The following is a 20,029-nucleotide window of genomic DNA, read 5'->3' as shown; positions in this document are numbered from 1 at the left end:
AAATCCATTGAATATACTGCACCCATTTGAAAACTTAAAACAACAGTAACAACAATTCTTTCATTCTGAGCTAGTATTGGATTATAAATAAGCACAATCACATTTTATTTTATTTGATATTGCATTAGAGTCTCACAGCATAGCAGAACAAAGGACAGAGACAAACTGAAACAAAGTGAAACAGTCTGCACAGGAGATAAAGCACAAAGGTTCCCAACACCCTTTATCACATGACTACAGTGTCTACCTCCAGGGTGCTCTAACAGAGTGTCTACTGTGTAGCAACGTAGTTTAGATGTCGGTTATTTCTTCTCTCTCTCTTTCTCCCTCTCCCCTCCCCCCCCCTCTCTCCTTCTGTCCCCCTTCTCATATTTTGCTTTTTCTGTTGTTTTTCAAAAGAAAGGTCTAATTATGTAGCCCAGACTGTCCTCAAACTGGAGATCTTCTCGACCTCATCTAAGTGTTGGCTTTATAGGCAGGTACCACCAGGTCCAAAGCCAGATTTGGTTTTAATTCTGACCGACAGGACACAGAGTAATACATGGTTTAATGTCAAGTAAGGGGAGAAAGTCATTTTAAAGTACGGTTTCCTCACAAATAAACTAATGGATCCTGACTCAACTGAATCAAAAGAGTATGCAACAAAAGCACTTAATTCAGGAGGCAGTTGAATATTTCATAGTATCAAGGAACTTAGGTGGGTTCTTTTTCATCTAGAACACTGACATGATTTTTAAAGGAAATTCGTGAAGGTGCAGATATGTGTTGACGCACTAATATTCTGTGCAGAGAAGGGGTCAGCTGGCTTTGGTGAGAGTTAGAGCCGAGTGATGGTGTTGGGTGCACGGGTTCATTATATAATTCTACTTTGGTGTAAGTTCAAATTTTCCATAATGAGAAGTTAAAAAAAGAACAAGCCCAGAAATGCATGGCTGCTGTGATTGAAGGCTGCCTCATCTCTGCATCGGCCCATGGAAAATCTGTGTGTGCTGGGTCCTTTGTTCATTCATAGAGCAATCGCAAATGCCACTGCTTCCCTTCTTAGACTGTGCTGGAACACTGCTTTCCTTATTAAAACCCAATTCATTATTTTGGCTGTTAATGCACTAATAGCCTCCAAAATGTTTCTGATGGAGGCTTTCAAAAATGTGTGTTGGGGGCTTAGTCTATTGTTTGGATGTATACTCCAAATGACAGACCAGCAAGCAGGAGCTGGCTTTGACAGGGCAGCAATGGTGTCCTTTAGACAGTGCCAACCCTGTGAAGGGCAGCAGAAAGGTCCACGTGGTATGTAAGATTATGTACTCTGTAAATGCGAATGTCTGCCTCCGGAAGCAGCTGTGCTAATCAGAGGCGGATGGCCCCAGACTAAACATCGAAGTGGGTTCCTACAAGGAGCTAATGGTCTGTGTTCTCTGACCACAGGCTGAGATGCTATTGTGACCAAATTCTGTGTTTTCTTTGATAGGCATTCTGGCCTTTAGTGCATGGATGGATAGGAGATAGATAGATAGATAGATAGATAGATAGATAGATAGATAGATAAAAAGATAGATAGAAAGAAAGAAAGATATAAAGATAGATAGATGAAAGATAGGCCTCCTAACATGGAGAAAGTGTGTGGACACAAAACATTGACCAAAGCGAATCAAGCTGGAACACAGAATTGTGATTCTCCTCTAAGCCAGGAGAACACTGCTTCTCAGGAATGGGTTAGCCATCTGATCCGGGTGGTGCTAGTGGAGCTGTACTGATGAGTGATTCTTTAATAAACAGACTTTGTGCATGCGAGTGAGTCTGGTTTATGAAATAATTTTAAAGATCAAACTATATTTAGGCCAGCGGTGTTGGCTAACCTCAAAAGCTACTTGGAATTCTTTATTTAAATAGCTTCTTTGGCTAACTTCATTAGTTTTCTATAGCAGTTTGTTTCTGACATCCAGTTACCTTGCTCAACTTTATTGCCACCAGCCTCTCTGATCTCTATCTATCTATCTATCTATCTATCTATCTATCTATCTATCATCTTCTAGGGGTTTGGATGAAGGGAAATAAAAGTGGAGAGAGAAACAAGTGAAAAGAACAGTAAGTTGTCATTCCTTGCCTTGGGGCTTCCTCCCCGCTCCCATGATAGCAATTGTGATGTCTGAGGACCATCCAATCCCTGAAGACCTGTCTGTAAGGGCCCTGGAAAGCCAGGCTGGGAGGGGAAGAGATTGATCAGCAAATCTTTATTTTGGTGCTAAGAAACAGCTCAGACAGAGATTTTAAATGTCTTTGAACTTGGGTGATTGCAAAGTAGCCACTTAAGCCAGGATTGCTGATTAGAGAGGACTTGGGAAAGGCACAGAGGGGCAGAGGACTGTGACTCATCTGGAATACAATATAAGGGGAGAGATGGGGAAGAGCAGAAGGGGGAGGGGAGGAAGAGAGGGAGAGAGAGACAGGCAGGCAGGCAGAGACCTGTTCTTTTGGGTGTTCTGGATTGAACTGTATTCCTTAAAAAGATGAACTCAAGTCTCAATCTCTTGTTCCTGTAGAACATGACTGTACTTGGTAATAGAGTTTTTCTCAGATATAAACAAGTTAGGCAAGGTTATTCTGGATTGGGGTAGTCCTTAATCTGAAGGAGGAGGTGTCCTTTTTCTAAGAGAAAATATGGACATACATTCACAAGGAAGAGGCCATGTGGTGGGAAAGGTAGAGGTTGAAGTGAGGCACCCACATGCTGAGTAATGCCAAGGGAAATGCCCACAGGGATCAGAAGCCACAACATCAAGGTTGCATCTTCTCTGAGAGCCTTCAAAGAAAGCATGGTCCTGCTGACACCTTTGAATGCTTGGCCTCCAAAACTGTAAAAGGACCAATCCCCATTATGGTAGTTTGTATGACAACCCTTAGAAAATGACTCCAAAACAGAGGGAAAAGTGCAATTAGTTCCCCAGTGCAGAGGGGTGATAGAGGTAGAGGTCTTTAGAATGAAACAGAATGAGGTAGACCAGAGAAAGGACAAAGGAACAGGTCACTCTGCTCTGTTTGGGTTACAAACGGCCTAAAACAAAACTCAAGCAAGCAAACAAACAAACAAATAACCTGTCACCCTATAGCTGTACCTTTTTTAGTTATAAAAGAAATGATGACTTTTTGCCAGACCTGCTTCAGCCATTGTGGCCCATGGTGACCTTGTGGTCACTGGCCACCTGGTTCCCTCCATCACCAGGTTGAGACCTCTTCAAAATGAATTGGCTATGCTCCCAACCAGCTAGCAGATGGTCAACCCGTCTTTTACTCTTACCTGTACGAACCCCGTACTTCAGAGTGTCTCTACAGTCAACCAGGATCTGCTCCAGAGACTCGGGGTGGTCAGACAGCTCCAAATTAAAGCCTTCCATGCCTTCCAGCAACTGGTGTGGGTGGTGGAAGTCCAAAACCTTGGTGGAGCGATCAAACGTCTTGCGGACATAGTTGAGGAGTATGTCCACCACTTCCAGCAAGAACTGCACGGTTTGCTCCTCCCCGTTCTTAGCCGGAAGCAGATCTAAGCAGAGAGAGGAAGCCAAACAGTGATTACGACCTGCTTGGGTTTCCTGGGTCAGCCTACGGAGGGTTCAGGGTTTTCCTAGGTCAGCATGCAGAGGGCTCAGGGGTTTCCTAGGTCAGCATGCAGAGGGCTCAGGGGTTTCCTGGGTCAGCCTACAGAGGGCTCAGGGGTTTCCTGGGTCAGCCTGCAGAGAGGCTCAAGGGTTTCCTGGGACAGCAGCCTGCTGAGGGCTCAGTTGCTTTCCAGGAGGTGGGTCTACACTGAGATTTGGACAGCTAGTCCCCAGAAGGATGCACTATGCCCACAGATATCTGAAACATTCCTAGGGCTTCGGATACTTCCTAATAGTCAGGACTGCTCAGATGGGGGAGGAGTGGAAACCTTGAGCAGCTGACCCTGGCAGCTGTCCATCTGCTGAATGGACACCTGGGAGGAACACGATGTAAAGTACATTTGTTGGTCTCCTGGGGACCAGGTGTCCCTGTGCATCTGGCTTGGTGTTAATGATTTACTTGATCTGTGGATGGCAGAGGTTGGGGCTAATACAGGTATGGGCTCCAAAAGGTGCCAGAGGGGCCACTGTCTTCCTGTTGGCGTCATCCTTTGGGGCCTTAATTTTTTTTTTTTTTTAAGGCATCTGGAAATAACCTGGGTTCTAGGCTCTGTCGAGCAGAATTAGAAAGGGGGACGAGCAGGAAGAAGAACTGTTGGGTCTCCTGAGTGAAGTTTCCAGGAGTGTACAAGAATAAGCTGTGTGGCCATTCACGCATGGCTGTCTCAGAGGTTCAGTGAGGCTGTGGCTTCCGTGGTTCTGTGGGAGCTAAGGGAAGTGGGAGTTCCCAGAGCCACCAAGGAAAGATTGGTAAAACACTTCCCAAGGCTTGCATTGCAGAGCCATTAGAATCTCGAGAAATCTCTTCAGAGTCTCCCAAGTTTAGTCATGAGACTCAGATGCACAGCTTCCCAGGAGCAGGTGTGGGGTTTGGGCCTTGGGGTTTGGGCTGGTAATCTTGGAGGATAAAGGCTAATAAAGGAACTATTCCATCCTCTGATTGTAAGATTCCTTTAGCTCCTGAGATTCTGTGAGTCCCTATTTGCCTCTGGGAGTGTCTTTAGAATTGAATAATTTACAGATATCTTTCAACTACTTTCCAAAACAGCAGGGACCTGGGCAGAAGGAAAGGAGGGAATCTGTTCTCTACAAACACAAACGTCAGAGGAGCAGTTTCAGGAGGGCTCACGGGGACTAACGGCATTGGTTGGAGAAAGAAGCAAAATTTCTGGGGGAGAAAAATCAAGACAAACTGGCAGAGCTGGGTGGGGCCTGGGGAGGAACCACCTTGAGCAAACAGGTTGGAGAAGTCGGTCTCTGTGCGCCGGAAGCGGGCACCCGGGTCACTGTTTTCACAGGAAAGCAAGTTCTTGGAGGACTGCCTCTCCCTGAAGGCACTCACGAGACGACTCTTCTCTTCCAAGCTATTGGTCCTTTGCAAGAAGCCTAAAGTGCAAAAAGCTAGGTCAGAGAAACTGGGAAGTACCCAGCCACAAAAGGCTGGCTTCCTGACCAGGCTGGCCAACCAGCCTAACCCTTCAAGCAAGGCTTTCGCTTTTGCTGAGAAAAGAAACCACCGAGTATCTATGTTTTATATACAGTGACTGTGCACGACTTGCCTTGCAGCCGGGAGGGGCTGTGTCAAGTGTCATCAGTGGCACAGGCCCAGTCATGCAAGAGAGAAAGGCAGCCAGTGAGCCCCATCTCCTCTCTGAACATGACAGCAAACTCAGAATTAAGTTGATCGGACAGCTTCCACTCCAGTAACCCGCCCCAGGATGGGATTTGGAAAGAAAGGACCCAGAGAGGATGCTGCCAACATTGGGTTTGTGGGCTATAGAACCCAGGGGGATGAGAACGTAAGAAGGAAGAGGTTGAAGCCCAATAGCAGGAGGAAGGGAAAGGACTGTAGAGTGAAGACAGCAGGGAGGGGGAGGGGAGGACATCTGAAGGAGCTGCATGGGGGCGGGGCAGCAGAGGGAGGAGGGTGAGGGTAGCAGAGGAAGGAAAGATAAGGTAATTATCGCAGGTGTAATACTTTTTGACTTAAATATGCAGTGCACATATTCCTGAACCTCTCTCCATTGATCAAAGCATCAGAGAAAAAGACGAGAAGGCCTCAATGTCTCCCAGCCTTGACATGGACCTAGCTCTAAGTCTTTATGGAGCACTTGTAGAAGAGCTGTTTGTTATTTATTCAGAACGAGACGGATGAAGTGAGCCCAATCTCCCATCATCCAGAAGCTTGTCTGGCAGCTGGCCACCTCTGCTGCGGCCATGATAGAAAGCTCTCCAAGAGGCATAGTGAACCGAGCTCAGAGCTCAGGCTGGGATCCACGCACCCCATCACTGCCCTCTCAAGGAGACGGAGAAATCTCACTTACCCATGGTGTACAGTGCAAATACCCTCAGCAGTACTCCAGGAAGCAGGGTTGAACCCCAATGGGCTGGACTTGGGGTTCCCTGCCAACTTGGGACATGCTCTCCTTCCCTGTCCAAGCCCTGTACCCTGCTCTTTCCTCGACAGAGCTCCAACACAGCCTCGAATGTAGCTCCAGAGGCAGCATGATGAAGAGGGAAAACATGAACTTTCTTGCTGACTCCAAAGCTGTCTTTGTAGAAACCAAGATTCTTGAGACGTGGAAGTGAAGATTCTGGAGTCCAGATGCAGGAGGCAGTTCTCACGCATCTACTAGAGGGATGCGGGGTCCTGGCCCCTGGCACTGCTTCCCTTTGTCCGTTACAATGGTTAGAGAGTATGTCTGGCTGGAGAAACCAAACCAAACCCAGTGAAAGGTGGTCCTGCCCATCTAAGACCTACTCTGGGGCCTCTGTCGTCTACCCAGGCCTCTGGCTCATTCCTGAGAGCCCCACATCTTCCTACCTTGCACCCCTTTGGAAGCCAGAGGCAGGGAGATTAGGCCTTAGATATCCTCTCCCAAGATGGTTTCCATACAGGCTCACCCAGAGATGTGCTGATGAGACAGGGAGACATAACTTTAGGTCTGTGTGCCATTTGGGGCTCTCTTTCCTGTAATGCAAGAATCCGAATTTTCTCTAGATCCCAGTTTTATTTTTCACACAGCACATTCCTACTGTGTGAAACACATTGTAAATTGTGTTTAAAACACTGGTGTGATCATGTTAACTGTGCCCTTCCCCCCCCTTTTAATACTAGAGATTGCTGATGTGAACATTTAATATATAATGTTGCTTCTTTCACCTTATGTAGGAAAGTATTGTTTTGTTGTTAATTATTGAGATCTTTTAAAATGATCCAAACTCCTCTTGGCTCAGAGGGGCCCTGCCAAGAACTATTCACTTCTCCAAGGGGGAGGAAGCTGAATAGGGAACACTAGTGACTGAGGGGGGGTTGGGTTTTTGTTTTGTTTTGTTTTGTTTTTTTGCCTGTTTTTTCAAGACAGGGTTTCTCTGTGTAGCCCTGGCTGTCCTGGAATTCACTCTGTAGACCAGGCTGGCCTCAAACTCAGAAATCCGCCTGCCTCTGGCCTCCCAAGTGCTGGGATTACAGGCGTGTGCCACCACACGCTACATGACTGTTTTCACAACGGTCTGACTAGCAAGGGGTCCTAGCTAGGGGTCCCTGGGACTTCCCAGGAACACCCTATATTCTCTGTTGTTCTATACTCCAGCCACCAGCATTTAGGGCTAGCCTGCAACTGTCCCAGGAGAGAGAGAGCTTGAAGTTGTATTGGTTCAAGTCACAGATGCCGAGCCATCCCCAAAGGACTTCCCCTCTGCTGATGGTTGTTCCTCATACTTTCTCCCAGTGAGCCCTGTGGGACCCGAGAGCAGCGTGCTCCAGACAGCTGTTTGCAAGTGGAGCTCCAAGCTTGGTGTGGCCTAAAGACACATGGCCCTGGGCAGAGGGGACACTGAAGTCCCCACCAAAGCACTTAGAGAAAGGAGCTTCTTCTTCTCTTTTAAATGGGCACACAGCGTATTTACAGATTGTCTACACTTTCCTCCTCCTCCTCCTCCTCCTCCTCCTCCTCCTCCTCCTCCTCTTCCTCTTCCTCCTCTTCTTCTTCTTCTTCTTCTTCTTCTTCTTCTTCTTCTTCTTCTTCTTCTTCTTCTTCTTCTTCTTCTAAGAAACCAGGGATACGGAGTACCTGAGATATCTCTCTCTTTAAAATAGGCAAATGATTAAAAACCTAGACGCACATGTGGAGGGTCGGAGCAAGTTCTGGGCCTCTACAGAGGAAAGTGATGGGAGACCCAGGGCAGAGCCCCGTTCTTGCCACACACTTGCTGCTTACTCTATCTAGGTCATGCCGCTGTGCCTGCAGCTGGATCTCCACAGAACCCACTGATTACTCCCTGGGGTTCAGCCTCTAGAGTTGAGAGCATGAGTAGTGAGTGATCCCCCATGGCCATCCTTGCAGCTTCATTTCCTGGGGTAAGAAGAAGCAGGGTAGGGCATGGGTGAGAACTGCATCTTAGCAAGGTATTCGGATGCTTAGGGGGCCTTCCAGGGTGATGGATTCCAGGGTAGAAAGAGACTACTAGATCCTTGGCTGTCAAGGCCTAGAAGGTGAAACACCGAAAGGTCTGGGATTAAGTGAGTTTGGGAAGGGGCTGGAACAGAGGCTGTAGAGTCAGGGTCAATATTAGTTGATTAGTACACTTGGCTTCCACTGGCTTAAAATGGAAAGCCAGGGTTGGCCCAAAGCATGGGAAATGAATCCTTAGGTTATTTTGTTGGAAAGTCCCATCCTCTGCTTCCCTCTCTGTCTTCATGTGTGTGTGTGTGTGTGTGTGTGTGTGTGTGTGTGTTACAGAGAGGAATCTCTTTAAGGATGACAGTCCCCACCTGCATGTCCACTTGTCCACTGCCTCATGACACTGGTTGTCAGAAGAGACCAAAAATGAGCCTCCACTCCTGTCTCGACCACTCTAACTTTATCCTGGCCCCCTTTCCTTTCAGGACATCCGGTTTGTTCCCAACAGGACCGGTTGGACCTTGTCTTCCAAGAACCAGTAGCAAGAGCATCAGGAGGCAGGAGGATGCCGACTGTCCCTACTCACCCTCTCCCACAGGCCAGGAGCCTCTAAGAAAAGTAGCCTTCACCTGGAGACCCCCCCGGGCTCCTTCCGGTCTGCTTGCCACTCGGTCTCCCAGCGACAGAGGCAGAAGGCGAGGGCCGAAAGGGACTAGGCAGGAAACGGACCATTAAGCCAGGAATGGCTGGGTGGGAGTGGGAAGAGGCTATTAATAGAACAAAGCTCGGGGCTGTCGACGACGTAGAGACGCTTCTGGTGTTGCCCACCAGTTTTGAGCGCCAGGGATTGGGTCACGTCCCCAAAGCTCTGGGTCCTATGGCCGCAGGGCTAAGCTTTTCCAGAAAATGCATGCACTACGTCTTGCAACTGAGCAAATGCACTAGATCTTCGCCACTCGCAATTACTGGACTCCCGGATCCAGACCCCCAGTGATGCAAGGAGGGCGCTGCACCCCCAAACACGGAAGGAAGGACGCTGCTTTCCAAAGGCCCTAAATAACCGCTCTCCCCAGCGATGCGAAACAGCCACAGACCGGGAAGCAGGGGGAGGGGCATGGGGGTGCGGGAAGGTCAGGCCTCAACAGCACCCACTCCCCTCGGGGTTCTCTGAGCTTCCTAGGTTGGGGAGGGCTCCGCGCCCCGCGTCCGCTCGGCTGCTATCTCGAGCGCAGCAGCTGACGGATGGCTCTTTAATAAGCCTCTCGTTAATCTTCTCCCGCCTCTCCACCCCCTGCCCGGGGACACCCGTATTTTCAGGCCCGATAAGGCTAGAGAATTTTAGACAGTGAAATGTAGTCAGGAAAGCAAGTCCTCATTGTTCAGCCGGAACCACTCATCTGTGTCCCTTCGAACAAATCTCCTCCCCCCCCCCTTTTTCCCTTGGGCGTTTTCATTTTAGATTTCCTTTTCCTCTCCAGCTTTCGGATCTGTTTTTCTTTCCTGCTGGCAAATCGTACCAGACAATCACCCTCTCCAACGTTCCCTCCCTCCTTGCAGCCCCCTTTCCGCACCTGCCCCCCTTCCTTCCGTTCTTCGCCGTCGAAGACCTGCAGGGCAAACGGTCTAGCCCGCTCTGCCTGCATCTCCCCTAGACAGGTCACCCAGAGCTGGAGGCAGCCCTTTTCCTTTCATGGGTCCCCCGAAGCCCCAGGAACGAAATTTGAATTATCGTGGCAGTTAGGTGCAAACCGCACAAGTTGGGGAAGTCATTTCTAATGAAGGTGAGGGATGATTATGGAGTGAGTGATCACGAAGGGTCAGCCCCAGCCTTGAGAGATCCTTTGCTCTGTTCGCCGGGAAAGTCAGACCGGTTCACACTTTTTATGAGATTTTACAGATTCGAGAGCAGACCGCACTAGTCCAAGCAGCCCAGCGCCGGAGAGGAGAGCCTGGCTGCCGCTTGGGGGTGCTGTATCCCAATTTCTGAGGCCATACTGGGTGAAATGAGTCCCTAGAACTATGCGGTTTCTGGTCATAAGGACTCCAAAGGAAAAGGCCTCTCCTGCCAAGTGAGAGAGGCCGCGGGAGGGTCAGAGCCTCCAAGGGGCCGCATCCGCTGCGTGCTGGGACAGTAAAGCAGTTAGAATACTAGACCGAAGGGTCTGAGTCCCCCTCCGGATGGGGGACTCTCCTACAAATTCAGTCTCTCCACCCTCGAAAACCCATCCTCTGAGGGCCTGGTTACTTACCACAGATCTTCAGGCCCAGTTTTCTGGTGCATCCATGGGCTACGCCACACCAAGTATCATATGCTAGGAGCAGAGAGACAGGAGGGAAATTAGTGAGGGCTGTGGAGGTCTTCATGAAAAACCACATGGAAAGCTCTATTCTGGAAGGAGCAAGGTTCAGACAGTGATCCCTGGTACCGAACCATGTTTTGGAGAACTGGGGCTCACAGCCACGGACCTTGCCACCAAGCGATCCCTAACCAAAGCAGAGGCTACCGTCAAAGCACAAAGATCAGACCTTAGCGCTAGCGTGGCCCAGTACCCACCGGCTAGGCCCAGCCCCAGGTCCCAGTCCTCGGACTTGAAGGGTGACAACACAACCACTCAGATAGGGAACACAGAGGCATCTGGGACCCAAACGTCTCATAATTTCTTGGCGGGTCTCCAGCCGAGTGGCAGCTTAAAATAAACTGGCATGAAATGGGGTCGCGGAAGAGTTCAGGAATTAATTGGGTGAAAAATAGTATTTGAGTAGATGATCGGACTCGCATGGCTGCTCCAGTCAAACTGGGGAGGCGCGAAGACAATGGTGCGCCAGCCGTCCTGGCCTCAGCCCACTCCCCCAACCCCCTTCGCAACCTGCCCCTCATTAACCCTTCCGACTTCTAGAGTCTAAAGCACGCTGGTGTGAGCACCTTTCCTCCGGGTCTGAAACGCGGACCGCAGGACTTGGCTTTTTTTTTTTTTTCCTTTTTTTCCTTTCCTCCCCTTTCTCCCTGGGCCATTCTCAAGGCGTTCTGGTCTACCGGTCTTTCACGTTAACTCCCAGCAAAGAACGCAAAGAGGCAGCCTACAGTCCGGAGAAGCCTTCCGGTGGACTCCTGGGATGGGCCCTAGGAGAAATCCCCTCCCCAGCCCTCCAAGCAAGGCGCCTCCCATCCTCCACCCCAGCGGCGCGGCAGTGTTGGGTGCGATAAGCAGAGAGACATCCATTAAACCTCAGGCACCACAGAGCCCCAGAGGGGCGAGGGACCGGCCTGACGTCGAGAGTCAGGATGTCACGGTTGGAATTCCACTGACAGCCTGGAAATCTGTGCAAGCGCAAGCCCGTAATAATAGTACGCTACTTCCACCCAGTATCTGGTGCTTTCTCTTTAAACTCCAATCTCATCTAATCACCAAAAGAACCCTGGAAACGGGTGTAGGTCTAAGACTCAGGTGACAAAATCTTTTCAGCGCAGAGGCTACAGTTTCTCAAGGTCACTTGGCCTGAGGTTGGCGTTCAGAAACATTCCAGTGCTATCCCCCCGTCCCCGCCCCGCGCCCCAAGTTGGGCGTTAATTTAAAAAAATAAATAAAATAAAATAAAAAGGAAGGAAGAGAGATTGGGTCGAGAGCTCCTTTGTTGTGGCCGGAGTTGAGAATGTCTTTTTCTATAGGAGATAGGCAGGAGAGCCCCTGCTTGCCAGGGGCTTGCTGGGATAAGGTGTGTAAGGTGTGGGTGTGGACCGGAGCAGAAAGGGGCGCCTTCCCGGAGACCCTGCAGAGGCAGAGCCCAACAGCAAGCTGGGCAGGTGGGGGTGTGTCTTCCAGGGAGGACGGAAATTGGACAGAGTTGAGGAGCGCTCCCAGGCTGATCAGTTAAGGGTTAGGGGTTCCCAGGGAAGGGTTGTTCTTCCATGGCTTGGGCGGGGGTGGAGTAGGGGGGAGGGGAGCTTAGATCTCTGGCCTCCGTTTAGGTGGCTTCCAGAGACACCACGCCTTGGGCGGACACAGATCATCGCCTCGGCCTTGGCTGAGGTTGGGCATTTGAGGACTACGGGGTGATCTGCTAAGATGTAGGGGTGTCTAGTGTGGAGGGAGGCCCCCAACCTTACAGAAAAAATAACAGTGTGTGTTGGAGGATAAAGAGTGGAGGGGGATGTGGGGAGGACTGGAAAAAATAAATCTATCCAGGCCCAATCTACAGACAAAAGGGGCGCAGGCCTCGAGTTCGGCGGGGCCAGCTCCCACCGCTGGCTCCACCGCCAAGGCCTGGATCACGTGCCGCCGGCACTGACGACTCTTCGGAGCTCAGCTTTATTGTTTTGGGTAATTGTCACTTGCCTGTGTGCGGGAAGCCGGGGCTGCTAAGAGAACTGCAAGGTGGCCTGAGGACTTAGGGTCTCTTGCCTACGAGTCTGCACCAAGAAATTGAGGCGGAAGGGCTTTCCTGCCTTCTTCTTGTCACTTATGTTCATGGGAACTATTGTTTCCACGGGGCTTACAATAAGTGCCATAAAAATCGCAACAATAAAGCACCCTCGACCATATCGATCTCCCTCAGCTTCTCTTCTGTAGAGATTCTGGGGGCCCGGAGCTGTCTGGACCTGACAGATTTTTGGGAGAGGGGTGGTGAAAGACATGGGAAAAAAAAAAAAGATAAACAAATCCCATGACTCCAGTCCTCTGTGCAGAGTTAGAAAGTCAGGCTGAATTAGAGACAGATCGGATGGATGGGGAAGCACAAATGCCCTTTTATCTGGTCTCCCTATTCTCCCCAAGACTTGTCACCTGCTGACAGGTCTCTAGAAAAAAGAAAAAAAAAAAAAAAGCACAGGGATGCTTTTGCCTCCCGGTTTGCCAAACCGCTTCTCCTCCTAGCTAGCTGCCACCCCCTCCCACCTTGCCAGTCTGGATGATGCCTAGTGCCCCTCCCTCGCCCTTTTTTTGTCTCTAAGATGTAATTAATCGAATCTCAGGCAGTTTTGTGCACCTTTCACGCCCTTGGCTTCGCCCTCACTCGTCAATAGCTAGACGCAAATTTGGAGCAATTAGGGACCCAGAGTTTTCTAAAAGCTGCAATTAACGTCGAAATTTCCCCTGATTATGGACTGTGAGTACAGCGCTGGGGGCGGGGGGGGGCGTGAGGGAAAGGAGAGGAGGAGGTCGGGTCTCATCTTAAACCTAGGGCTAGAAAACCGTTCTCGCTGAGACTCTGAGACTCCGGGTTCTTCACACCGCCCCTCTGTTCTGACCCCTGTTGTCCCGTCAGAAGAAAACACAACACAGTGCCTTGCACGTCTCTGCCCTCTAGACCCCAAAGATCTTTTTTGCTCGGCCCTTGTGAAGTCCTGGCTCTTCGGGGCCCTGGGAATAACCTGGCAGCCAAATGACCTCTAAGCAGGAACCTGGGGTAGGGCTCCATTTGTTACCCAGCCCCCATCATTTCTACGCTCTCCTTTCGCGTTCCGACAGCGCAGCCTCCCGCAGTGCCAGCGCCCCCACCCTCGCTGCAGTCCATTTAATAGGAAACTGGGGCAGGACCTACTTGTAGGGCGCAGGTTGGTAGTATTAGGATCCGCTCCCGCGTTCGAGGAGGTTGCAGGCGAAGGAGTGGAAGATGCCATCAGCTCGGTGGTCTTGGGGTCTCTACTGTTCAAGGGTCCCCCGCGGACTGGGCGCAGAAACAGGCTGCAAACAGAAGGGAGAGCTGTGCCGGGAGAGCTTCTAGGTCCTGCGGCCCGGGGCACCGAAGTCTCCGAGACAGAAGGGAGACCAAGGGCAGCGAGCTGGCTAGGTCCTGGTGCGCGGTCGGTGGGAGGGGGTGGGGAGGCGCTCGCTAGCTCCGGGACTGGGGCGCAGGCACAGTAGCCCCGGGCGACTCTCAAGTCTACAGGCGCAACGGGGTGCCCCGAGTGAGGCTTACAGCTAAGGGGCGCCGGAGGCGGGTGCAGGACGCGAGGGATGGGCTGAGGATAGGGCTAGGAGCACTAGGGAGCACTCCTCGAGCGAATTCCAGCCCAGCCGTGACAAGCCCCATTGGGCTCCCAGCAGCCTGGCGGACGGGCAGAAGAGGAGGGGGGAGGGCGTGCGGGGCGGGCACGTCTGGTTCGGTGTCTGGTTCCCGTTGTTGTGTCTGGCTAATTCCTTGGAAAGAAGGAGGCTCACAGCGTCGGGGACAGGGACTTTGGTGAGACAAGGTGAGCAGAAAAAGGTCCCCCGCCCCTCAGGACTTGACCCTCTAAGAATCAGTCACCTTGCAATCCAGACAGCCAAAAGGCAGCGTGTCGAGCCTGCCTGGTCAGTTTCTAGTCCCACCTCGTCTCTAGCTTTTTCAACCCTAGGGCGAGGCTCCGTCCCAGATTCACTGTCTCTACTCTACCTAGTCCCCAGAGTTTGTTTCACTGAGCCAGAGAAGATGGCAGAGGGTAAAAAGGAGAACGTCACCCGTTGGCGAACTTGCGCCTAGGGTGCAAGAGATCTAGGATAGGAGAGTGCGCGGCTCCCCTATTTGGTGCTTGTTCGTTCGCGGACAGATTGAGGGAGAGAGGTCGAGAGAGGAGGAAGAGACGGGGAGAAGAATGAGAGGAGCGGGAGGAGAGCGCTAATCTGGGTAAATCTAAGACCCCGCAGAGCCGAGCCCACCAGTCGCCTTCTGCCAGCCGTCCCTCGGGCAGAGCATCTGTCCCCCCGCGCGCGCTCTCGCAGCTCGGCGGGCGGCGGTGGATCGCGGGTGCTGGGGAAGTAACAGGTTATCGCTCCTCGCACCTTCTGCCGCTGTACCCAGGCGCTTCTCCGAGAGCCGTGAGCTCCGATCCCCGAAGCGCAAGTGAAAATGGCTCTGGTGTCACTTCAGCCTTTATGTGTCCTCCCGAATGAAATTGATAAGGTTTGCAAGAGCTTGGAGGGCCAGGGCTGGGGAGGGGGCGCCAAACCACAGCTGCGACAGGACTGGCGGGAAGCCCTCGGCTGTGGACGGTGGGCGACAAGCGCGCGCGGGTGGGGTGGGGTAAAGGGTTGGACAAGAAAACGCAGACTGGGGACACCGGGCTGAATAGCCAAGGCTGGCCCCTGGCAAGTCCGGGCGATCCGGTATTTACCCACCTCGGTTCAGCGACAGCGAGCTGGACCCTCCCGCGACTCCTCCGCGAAGCGTCCTCCGCTCGTCTCGGCACTGCCACAGGCTTAGGTGCAGGGTGTCACCCCAGGGCTGCTTCCTTGCTTGCACGATCCCTGGTCCGGCACGCGAGAGCCTGAAGAAGAGAACGATCGGGAGGAGAGGCGGCCGCTGGGCTTGGGGGAGGCGGGGGCGGAGTGGGGAGGCGGGGACCCGCTCGGCGGGGGGAATCACGAGGCCGCTGCTCGCGGGGGCCGCTCGTCCGCCGAGCGCTGGGGCTCCTTTGCAGGTGTCTGACTGCCCCTGGAGCTTTATAGGGCGATTATAAATCCAGCTCACGGGTTTGCGAGCAGAGGGGGGGGGGGGGAAACAAAGTCCTATGAGTAATCCAGAATACACTCAGCACGCTCTGTTTTTTTAAATTGTTTTTGAGATAGGCGATGTTGGGTGAAAGCAAGGAAAATATAATTCCTACGAAGAATTTTGTCTCACTAGGCGATTCTTCTTTCTCCTCTTCTTTGCCCTCCTTCCCGTATCTTGGAGAACACTAGAATATTTGCTTTGCCTTAACCAGTTTCCTGTGATTGCCCTGGAAGGTTTTCTCTGGGTGGTGTCCCGGGGAGCGCTCTACTGAGCCAGAATGGCTGTTCAGGCAAAGCAGAGCTGAGGGGACCACCCAGACCGTGGAGTTCCTGCACTCCAGTTTCTTCATCCAGTTCATCTCCAAACTACCTCGTTCGAACACAGCTACCCGGTACCACAAGAGGAAAGGGGTCTCTTTCTCTTTCTCTGAGCCCTCTCCCTGGGGGTGGGGGGGTGAGGTGGAGAAATCTTCGTAATTGATCATGTCTGAAGGTTAATAACATGCACGAATGCCGCTCCACACGCCTGGGGAACCAGCGCGTGGAGGTGGCTCCGGGAAGCCAGGACGGCACTCCTCGTCGTGGCCCACTCTCCCCGCTTCTTTTCAGTTTCACGGTGTTCAATGATTGTCTCTTGGCAACATTTAAGCGGGGTGAAGTCCCCCACCATAAAAAGGCGGTATCGAAAAAATTTCCACCAGAGGGCGCCAAACACACAGAGACCCGGCGCTGCCTGCCTTTCCCCTGGTGCGCCCCAGACAACACCTGGAGATGCCCGCAAGGCTCTGTAACTGCCGGCCTCTTCCAGCCTTCCCCGTAGCGACCTCTTGGCTTTCCTTTTCTCTCCCTCCGTTTCTTATTCTTTGGGGGCAAAACAAACTGGATTTGTGGGTCTGTCTGAGTGATGAGGAGTACTCTATGATGGCTTTACTCGTTTTCATAGTGATTTCCCTCACATTGTGGCGCAGCAGACGGGTTTATTTATGTGCACCTCTGGGTCTTCAATGGTTTATCCCAGGCCTGTCTTTTTTTGTGTGTGACTATCTTATCGACTTTCATCACCACCGCAACGAAGGCATAATAATAATAATAATAATCGTATAAATCACTGAAATTTCTGTGAGGGAGCTCGAAGACTCCGGGCTGTGAAGATACGGTCTGATCAACAAAAGGGATTGAAGTAACCGCTTTGCTCCTTGCTACCAAAAAAAAAAAAAAAAAAAAAAAAAAAAAAAAAACACTGTTGCTTTCTCTGAGCCTCACAAAAAAGTCCCCGCACTTTTTAAAAACAAAAGGCACTCGAAGGGTGGGCTGAGCTGGAACAGAAGTTCCCCTGCGCTCCTGGTTAGGTAGGCGTGTGTGTGTGTGTGTGTGTGTGTGTGTGTGTGTTCCCCGAAGGAAATGTGCCTTAAAACCACGCACCTCATGGCTTTTCAGAATATCTTGAAACTGTTTATGAGGAGGTGAACTTGGAGTTTCTTCCACGCCCCTTTTTCTGGCCTTCGTTAAAAGATGTAGTGACATCAATCAGGAATCTGGGTGTCACTGATTAATCTTAATCACTCAGGACTCGCTGGTCAGACAGGAGGAAGCATAAATCCTCCCGACCCTAAGTACCCACAATTCTGCCTCGGTGCCGGCCTTCCTCCAAGACTCTATAAAGGAAGGTGCCTTCGCTTCACCTGTGGCACTAGCTGGAGAGATTTTCAGCCATGTCTTTCTTTGACCACGGAATTAAAAGCTCTCACTTTAGCAAAAATCCACGTGGGAAAGAAAAGAATATTCTACACTAGTAGATATCGCACATTAAACATGGCTGGGTCCATCTTTGAGGTGATCTCTCTCTCTCCCTCCCTCCCTTCTTCATCTCCTCTCTCTTTTATGATGAGTATGAAAAGAATGAAGGCTTCTATTTGTCCTTAACTTGAAAGCATATGAATAGTAGTAACCCATTGAACGAATGTAGGTGACCATTTGATTTATATTATCTTTGCATTCATGAAGATGACATTCCTGTGAGCCAGGAGAGAGGCAGATTGAGGGACTCATGACTGAATTAATCTCTGATTATCTGCCACTCCAATTCAAGACTCTTGGGCTCAGCGGGATATTAAAACCCGAGGGCCTAGAAATCTACTCAGTTCCGGTACATCGAGTTTTGCGGCAAGGAGAGGACTTCAGCACCGAGGACAGCGTCTGTCGTCAGAGGCTTTCCAGGGTGTTCACCGCAGGTGCTGGGCCAATCCCCCACCCCCCCCCCCCGCCCCGCCCCGCCCCGCCCCGCCCCAGGCTGGGCCTCAACTTCTTTTCCTTTTGCAAATGAGTGCTGTTTGTTTTGCCTGGTGGGGGTTGTGGGGTGGAGCGTCGCCCACTCCTTCCTTCCCCTCCTAGAATTTGGATGGATGACTGCTGTCCTTGTCATTTGGGTCTTTGGCTTTGGGCTCTTTAGAAACAGTATTTGGAACCTATATTTTTATTTGGGGTTTTCATTCTTTTTATCTTTATACTCCCAGCTGGGTGGTGCTTAGGTGAATGGGGGTGGAAAAAAAGACATCCTCTCCAGGGACTAGAACCGGTGGTGAGGGGTGACCCGGAAAGGTGTGGTGTCCGGCCAGCTGTTCCGTTCGTATTTTGATCTAAGAATTAACGCTTTGAAGACTTGGGGGAAACAAACGCTCTGAGGCACAGAGGGGCGTAGAAATACCCACGGCTGCGTTCTTTCTCCCTCCTCCGGGCGTTGGGGGTGGCCGGCCGCCTGGTCACTTGTTCTGTCTACCAAGGACAAAGTTCCCTAGGTCAACTGTGACACTGACAAACATGTTCCGTCCACTGTGCCCTTTCCCCAGGACATTTCAAGATACTCAGAATGTGTTCATGTGTTCGTGGGCCCTGGATTTTCGAAAAAGAAAAAAATCTGGTGGGAGGAGCGTTAGGCGTGGAAGAGGAGCCCCAACCTGCTTCCGGGATTTCTTCCCTTTTTGCTTAAAATATTTTCGGTCAAGGTGAACAGATAAGAAACGTCAACTGATTTTCGACGCACTTCGCCTTATTAACTTCCAGGAACAGAAATTTAGAGCCGTGAATTTTAGTTCATTTTAGCTGGGTCGTGAAGGTCTTATTTAAAGTATCTACATTATGACTTTTAAAAAAGACCAAGAAAGGAAAAGGAAATATAGCAGTGCTCGCCTTTAAATGGTTCTTTCAAAAGGATAGGGAAGCGTTTTAAAGTCAGATGCCTTCGCTGTGTGTTCATACTTTAAAGACAGATCTCCGAGTCTTTCTGGCTTTCTTTGGAGGGTCCTAATATACACCCCATCCTAAGAGAGAGCAGGCTGGACAGGGTTAAAAGGGGCGGGGCGGGGGCAGGCGGAGGGAAGCAGAGCTCTAGAGAGGATTCTGGAAATTGCAATGATTTCTCCTGCAGACCTGTTTTCTTCATATAATGTCATATGGCCGTTTCCGTTTGATAATCCGAAGCTGAAATCGAACATAAAAACCCAGCAAGCAAACAAGCAAGCAGTACTGGGGGATTTATATTATTTGTGTAAATCTAGAAACGCCCAGTTCTCGCCGCCCCAAGCTGGCACACAGTGACCAGCAGGGGGCGATAGATTACAATTCCTGAGAACAACAGCCCCAAACAGCTGGTCTTCAAGGAAGCCTGCCAGGTCGGCTCCATTTCCGATGCATCCTTGCTATTTTCTTTCTTTCTTTTAAAACAAAGCAGAACCTCTTTAAACGCTGAGAAATGCCCCAGATGTGATCTAAAACACCCAGGGTCGTGTGTCCCTTTGATGAAAGAGGACAGGCAACATGGTATCCGTTTCTTTTCCTCACCACTGTATCATAAAGGTAGCCTTAGGGAATCCTTTGATTGTAAGCTAGAAACAGCTTCACTGTAAAGCAGATAGCACAGACCTGGATACCGATGCGAAAAAGAGGATTTTACTGAAACCTGAGACAATGGAAGAGTACAAGACAGGGGACTAAGTAATAGTTCATTTTCTGTTTAAGATACTAGGCATAGTCCCTATTTACAGACTTACTGTGTCTGGGACTGTTTGTGAGAAGGTTCTGGAATGTTGTGAAGTGGTCATGGAGAATCTGGTTATTTAAACTTGTGGGGTCAGGTGTGGCTCCATCCCGGGCTTTGGTCAGTACTCAAGAGAAAGAGAACCTTCATGGGAGGATTTGTTCCAACTCCTGAAGCTGTCGGTCCATTTTATGTGAAGGCTTACTTATATTTGTAGCCCACTTGGCTTACGACGATCACACTGTAGGTTTTCCTAACATAGTAAGGGGACCCACTGTAATTCCAGTTGGAAGACCAAGATCCTGTTTCCTTTTGAAAAGGAATCTTTAGATCCATTTAAACTGAAACTTTTAGGAGCTCATGAATATAAGGATTAAATAAGAATCGTTATTTTCTTACTGGGACTTGTTTCAACTCTACAGCTAGGAACCAAACCCCAGAGCAGGAGGAGACGTCAAAGTTCTTCACCGC

General features: G+C 50.6%; 1 protein-coding gene across 2 annotated transcripts in view; it reads right to left on the bottom strand.

The window, feature by feature from the left end:
* Gad1 (glutamate decarboxylase 1) overlaps nt 1–15,340 on the bottom strand; it is a 41,446-nt gene extending 26,106 nt beyond the window's left edge. For both annotated transcript variants that reach the window (XM_052182660.1, XM_052182661.1), the window contains exons 1-5: nt 15,151–15,340; nt 13,595–13,737; nt 10,306–10,368; nt 4,881–5,039; nt 3,296–3,538 (exon numbers count right to left, since the gene is read on the bottom strand). In XM_052182660.1, the coding sequence (XP_052038620.1) occupies nt 3,296–3,538; nt 4,881–5,039; nt 10,306–10,368; nt 13,595–13,673 (544 nt within the window). In that variant the 5' untranslated portion in view covers nt 13,674–13,737; nt 15,151–15,340. The remainder of the gene's footprint in view (nt 1–3,295; nt 3,539–4,880; nt 5,040–10,305; nt 10,369–13,594; nt 13,738–15,150) is intronic.
* Between the last annotated feature and the right edge of the window lie 4,689 nt (nt 15,341–20,029).

This window comes from Apodemus sylvaticus, chromosome 5, assembly GCF_947179515.1.
Source record: "Apodemus sylvaticus chromosome 5, mApoSyl1.1, whole genome shotgun sequence".
Classification (NCBI taxonomy): domain Eukaryota; kingdom Metazoa; phylum Chordata; class Mammalia; order Rodentia; family Muridae; genus Apodemus; species Apodemus sylvaticus.
The sequence above is the reverse complement of the archived record's forward strand: the minus strand, read 5'-3'. Positions and strand labels throughout refer to the sequence as shown.